Consider the following 6,657-nt stretch of genomic DNA (forward strand, 5'->3'; position numbering starts at 1 on the left):
TAAAAAAAAGTGAATGGCAAATGTCAGGAAATTTTGTTTTTTATTTGTACTTTTTGTTTGCAGGCAGTTTCTCAAGCATGCCATTGAAGAACTAAAAATGACGGCTGGTAATTTCTACATCAACGACAAATGCACGGGAGCAGTTGTTGGGCAGCAGCCTTTTGGGGGTGGACGCTGGTCAGGTATGTTGAATGTACTGACGACACCTGGCTCTCTGACCCCCGTTGCGAGTGATTCCCTGTCGTGACGAGAACGCCGGCCAGCCTACGGGTTCTCACCTTGTGGCTTGCAACAGGGGGCCAGGACAACAGGGGTCGCTCGAGACGCCACTTAGTTCGGTCTATGTCGTTTAGGCACTGGCTGCTAAACGCCGAACCACTCACGAGTCGCTAGCGGCGAAGCGCGGAGCAGCGCTCGGAGGCTTCCATCGCGAATGAGAGGCGAGCTACGGCTGCCTCCCACGCACCGGCGCACGGCGAGCGGGAAGCAGGGGAGGGGGACGCACGAGATGCGTGGGAGACAGAACGCGGTACGGGTCAGATTGCACTGTCATTTATCACACCAGTCGCAGCGCTCGGGTGCGCTCACCACTCGAAGCACCACTCAAACACTTATTACACTCATGCCCGGACCAGACATCTATGGGCAACAGCGGGCCTGGGGACCAGGATGGACACGACAGCTGTCATCAGTACAATTTCAGTGAATTAGTTTCTCTAGGTTGCCATAATAAATATATTTTCTTTTGTTCAATTTAGCTGAACTAAACAAATTCAACTTCAGTTATACATATTCCCATCATAACATGAAACAAAATAGAAATACTAACTGGATCCTGGATAACCAGATTCAAAATGTATATTTGTAGGCCTACCGTTCAAAATTTTTTTTTGTTACTTTGGTACAGTAATTGATCGCACTGGAACAACAAACAAGCAAAACAGACCACCTGCAGTGCCTAGCAAATGCTACAACTGTAACCGAATGGGACATTTTGCTGCAGATTGTCGTGTCAAGATAAAGGCGAAAGAAAGAATGAGGGATAGTAATTTTGACCATAAAACCAACAATACATTTTTAGTATTATATCAGGAATGGCAAACCTTTATTGGTGAATGTGCTATTTTTTATGGAAATAATAATAATGTTAATAATAATAATAATAATGGCTAAAAATAAAACTAGATGCTATTAACTTAAAAACTCTTTATTTTCAACTCGAAATTTGTACAGCAATTAAATTGTTTACTATTTTATGTTTATTTAAATAAAAGAAAACGTTAAAGGGATTTCTGTTGTTGCAAATTAGATGCTAAATATCTTATATTAGGCTCGTACTTTACTTTTAGCAGAATGCCAGCTGAACTGGAGTTATCTGACAGAACGGTTTTGATGCAAGTTTTTAATGTTATTCATAGGTATATGAAAATATTGTTAAGAAAGCAAAAGCCAGCTTCTTCAGACAACTAAATATGTCTGGAATTGAGTTCCACGTTTCCATAATTTTGGTATTGTCAGATAGTCTTTCTATTACATTTAATTCCAACTGTTTCCTTATCCAATAAATTTTTGAGTCCACATTGAACTAGACTGTAAGTGAATTGGCTGCATTTCAATTTCTTTAATCGCCAACCAATCAAATTTAGACAAGTTTAATTTATCCACTGAAGTCACATCAGGATATATTAAAAATTTGAATGTTTCTGATAATTATTTGAACCTGAAAATTTTTCATTGATGAATGAATTACAGAATTACACTCTTTAGTGACTTTTTCTTTGTCTGGCTTTTTGTGTAAATCTAGATCTTTGGTGATTTTTTTTTTTTAGTCAGGGAAGTACTTGTTTTTGGTAGCAATATCGTTTGGGAAATACTTGTTTTTAGTAGCAATATCATTACTGTAAACTTGTAATTTAGCCTCAAAAGCACGAATGAGATTTATTGTCACAATAATCATTTTATTTGGACCTTAAAGCTTTAGGTTCAATTCATTGAAATGCTGGCACAAGTCTGTAAAAAACATTAATTCTAAAAGCCAAATAACATCCTTTTATCGAGGGTATTGTTATGTTTTTTGCTGAATTTGTAAAAAAAAGAAGCCTGATTTTTTCCAAACAATCGACAAATCTTTGAAGTAGTCATAATGCACCACACACCCGTCATGGTTTTTTTTTGCAAAAGACTCAAAAATTGCTTGCGTCACGGACCACAGTTTTCACACTGCCACCGTGTGACCTTCACTCGTCCATTGCTCACAGCGACTTCCCCTTCACACCAGCTGATTCCTTCTGTCACAAGTTCCCCTCCTGCCCCGCCTCTAGCGGGTATTAAAGTATTCTCCATCACGCCACAAATAGTCTTAAATCGGTTTTTTTACTTAAATACGTAGCCTTTATGAAACTAAAAACATAACTTAATAATGGTTTTAAAGCTAAATAAAAACAGTTTAAAATAATTATACATGAAAGCTAAATCAAAACCTCCCACTAACTAAAACAACCGAATTTACCGTAAGTGTCTCACAACACCTGCTACCTATACCTTGCCATTTAATTTACAAAAAAAAATTATATTATATTAACGTTCTTTAAAAAATCTAAAAACACTTCAGTTCCAAGAAAGCTTGTGGAACAGGTTACAACATATAGTTTTGTATGGTTACATACAAACAATAACATTTTTTTTTCACAATCAATTTTTTTTCAATGGTCAACTTTTTTCTTTTGTAGGTACGGTACTATTATACATGCAAATATTATTGAATCTTATATGAGAATATTGCTTCTTACTGGTAGTAGTTTTTAATTTGAACTCTAAAAGACGTTTTTTCACTATAAACAAATTGTTATATATATAAATAAGTAATATTTGGTTTGTTTGCAGGGACAAATGACAAAGCAGGTGGACCACACTACGTACTACGCTGGACATCTCCACAATCTGTCAAGGAGACATTTGTGCCTTTGAGCAGCTGGGACTATCCCTACATGAAATAGTAAATGCATAACTGTGATGCTAGTACAATGTTTCAGATGAGAAAATAGCAATGTTCTCATTTTTCTGTGGAATGAGATTTGGTGGGGAATTTTTTTGTTAAACATATCTGCCACATAATATTTCTGCAATTAATTGTGTGAGATGTAAAAATGTGCACATTTTCTGTAGGTTAATACACATTACACTTTCTGGTAGTCATCTGTGGTACAAGATTTTTATAGTCTTTTTACAAAAAAAAATTCCCAACTTCTCACAACTAAATTACAATTGTGTACAATTAAATGTCAAGCAATAGTTCATGTTATAATAGTGTATCAACAGAACCATAGTAATATTCATGAACTGCAGTTCATCGGAACATTGAATGTAAGGTGTTGTATTTTGCTTAAGAGGGTCGCTTGGCTGAATGCTTGAGGTCTAAAAAACGACTGCTTATGGTAACAGTGGCTCATGCATCACACGACACTTGGCCTTTACAGTCAAAGCATTGTACTGGGGTGCAGTCTCTTTGTTTACAGCCTCTATTGGACTTTAAGAGGTGGCCCAATTATTTTACAGTTGAATATAACTTTCAATATTGTGTACCCAAATATTAATGCTTAAACCATTTTGTGAATACACCCATTTTGTAACTGTTAAAAAAAAATACTCCTTCAAGAGAAAACTTGCATTGGAAAGTGTATTGCCTTTTAAATGCTATTCATATTGGCATGTATGTTATTTTGTAAAAATATCCCAATGCTCATTAGTAGAGACCTGCAAAATTCGCAGATTCATTCGGTGATAGGCTAGAATTCAAACACATATACCTCTTAGATAATTTTGTTATGGGCTTACTGTTCATCTGGACGAATCTCAACCAGTTATAAACCCTCAACCAAAGAAGGATTGAATCACAGACAAACCAATTGAGACGACTTACAAGTCGGCATCCAATGAACTTGCGTTATTTGCCCGAGTGTACAGGGGTATATGCAGTCTATCCTGAAGGCCATCGAAACCGCGAATTTTGCCGGTCTCTACTCATTAGACTACAGTAAGGTATGCCTGTGCTAGTGATTGTTCCCTTGTGATTGGTGGCCGTCTCCAAGTTTGGCCCGGGCCATTGGCCATTCAGGACGTGTTTGCTTCTGCGTGGAATGGTGTGGTGACAGCAGACATGTACCCGGAAATAAAAAAACCCAGACACTGCTACAAAGTTTTTAACACACAGCTGGTCTGGAACTCTTGTCGCGAAAAGCATATGGCCCTAGCTATTTATAATATCAAAGGTTTCAACAATCTTCCGCAGTTTATGAATGGCACGTTAACGCATGACAGTCCATTTGCAGTTTGGAGGCTCAGCCAAGCGGCTGTCTTAACTGCCTTTGAAGATAACTGTCCCAGTTTAATAGGTAGCAGTAAAGTGTACATTTATGTTTTCATAATTTTTGTTGAGAAAATATTTATTGTTACTGTTTATCATAACAAACACAAACTCACCTCCAATTTTTCATACATTTCAGTGACATATGCTCTGACACAATAACTTTTTGTGGCAAAGAATTGTGTGACTGGTTTTTGCAAGTATGCTCATGTCACATAAAAGATCAACTTTCCTAAACACTCAAAATGTATTGTGTTTGAATTTTGCCTAATAATTTCTCCCAGCTGTATAATGTTTCTCATTGCTTTACATAATTAACTATAAAATTCTCATGAATGTAATTCACACACTTTCTTTTATTGTGTTAATTTACTTGGTTTATTTTGTAGTTAATTTTTGACAAGAGTCCATTTGAATATTTCAGGGTATAACGTTCTGATTTGCCTGTGCAACTTACCTTAACTCTATGCAGAAGCATTTGTTGGTGGGAATGATGATTTTTTTTTTAAGGATTTCTCCACCCCTGCATATGACCCGGGCTCTGTTATGCATCTTAAAGCTGGAAACCTTTTCTATGTGAATAATATTTATTGTTTGAAAGCAAGTTCATTAAAAAAATAAGATGTTTCATCGGAAGATTCCTGAATGCTACGTTGAAAATGTTTTGCAATGTCAGTCTTTGAAAATTTTTATGCCATGATGTAATGGAATGTTTTTATCTACAGTGTTTATGCTTCCAGTAAACACTTTGACATTTTTGTGTCCTTGTGTCCTCAATTTTTAATTTTACATCGGTAAACTCATGTCCTGCAAAAATTAATTTTATTGTGTTTGTCACTTTTTATAGTTCTTAAAATATTACTTCCAGTAATATACTTACTGCTTGTGTTTGTTTTTGTGTTGCCGGAATTTTATTTACAGTATGCATCTTCTGTGTGCAAGTTTTGTGATTTTGTATCACTTCTGGTTTTGAGGCTTCCTTGTGACAAACTTATTCAGTGTCCAGTATGTTTGATTCCCACTGTAGTGAGCTTTAAACTATGCACTAAACAACTGTGCAATTTTAATTTTGACCCTGTACAATTCTCATATTATTTTAATTGTGTATAGTTGTCTTAGAATAATTATGTAAATACATTTCTTTATGTACATTTCTTACAAACACGATTATTTTTTAACACTTTGTTTTTTTGCTGTTCACACAAGAACGTGGTAAAACTATGTATGTAATAAAGTGTGTGAGTATTAATGCCGTCCCATTCTCTTGACCTTTGTTTTCATTATACGTGATTTCCTTAACATAATATAAAAAACACCCAGGAACTTTTAATGTAAGGATATTTCGTACTGTCTTTAAACATAGAATGAAAGCTTGGGTCATTAACACCAAAGTTTTTAACAAATTGCAATATTTCCTTTAATTAATTTCCATTTCATATTGATCTAAAAATAAACCAATACAATGCATTCATTTTTTCAAACCAATTTTGTACAGTAATTATATTTTTTCTGGCTCATTATTATTGAGAAAAATTAGAACTTTTAAAAGGGTATACAATTAAGTAAAAGTTAAATAATTTTCTGCCCTACAGAAGTTGGAAATATGCGTCTTTTTTTCTTTATGAAATATCACCTAGCAGACTGTACACTGAATTATCCTAATTCATTACCAATTTTACGTAAGTGAAGAGTAAAATATTAATCTGTATCTGAATTTCAACTGTGCACCTTTGATTTTTTTCCCTTGCCTGTTCTACTAGTAGAGTTTTAACTGTCTAGATTCATCTCCCTTCCTTCTTCCCCCGCTGGTTGCTTTCACTGTCCGTCCTCTGGTGCCAACAAAGAACAATGCTGGCAATGCCCCAGTGGAAACCTTCCCATAGAGTATCCTAGTCCTGGTTAGCGTTCAGGTTTTAGTTAACTCTATGACATGAGGTAGTAATTGTTGTATCACCTTGCCGGACTGGAATGTGCGTTACTTCGAGTATGTGTGGGAGTTTCATCCAACATTTAAATTTTGTAGCAGCCATTCTTAGCTCATAATGCATCATGCATAACAGCATCAGTGCTGTTAAAGATTCTCAGCTAGAATTTGAGATTTGGACGTTTACCCCCTCTGTTAATTACAATTGAACTTATCATTCATTGTTTATGATGGTACAAATGCTCTTTCAGATTCTTAGTTTGACTTTGTTACTGTGTTTATCAATTGCTAATTGTATATCTAACGGTTTAAAATTCATATTAAATTTTGAATTTTAATTCTCTGTGAACTCAGTAAATACTGTTATTTA

The 6,657-nt window shown here is 35.5% G+C and overlaps 1 protein-coding gene across 1 annotated transcript in view; it reads left to right on the forward strand.

Moving 5' to 3' along the window:
* Positions 1-5,612, forward strand: part of LOC134529851 (delta-1-pyrroline-5-carboxylate dehydrogenase, mitochondrial) — a 54,483-nt gene extending 48,871 nt beyond the window's left edge. Inside the window, exons 11-12 of the mRNA XM_063364363.1 lie at positions 64-182; positions 2,884-5,612. Of these exons, the coding sequence (XP_063220433.1) occupies positions 64-182; positions 2,884-2,996 (232 nt within the window). The 3' untranslated portion in view covers positions 2,997-5,612. The remainder of the gene's footprint in view (positions 1-63; positions 183-2,883) is intronic.
* The last annotated feature ends 1,045 nt before the right edge of the window (positions 5,613-6,657 follow it).

The sequence above is a fragment of the Bacillus rossius genome, chromosome 2 (genome assembly GCF_032445375.1).
Source record: "Bacillus rossius redtenbacheri isolate Brsri chromosome 2, Brsri_v3, whole genome shotgun sequence".
NCBI lineage: Eukaryota > Metazoa > Arthropoda > Insecta > Phasmatodea > Bacillidae > Bacillus > Bacillus rossius.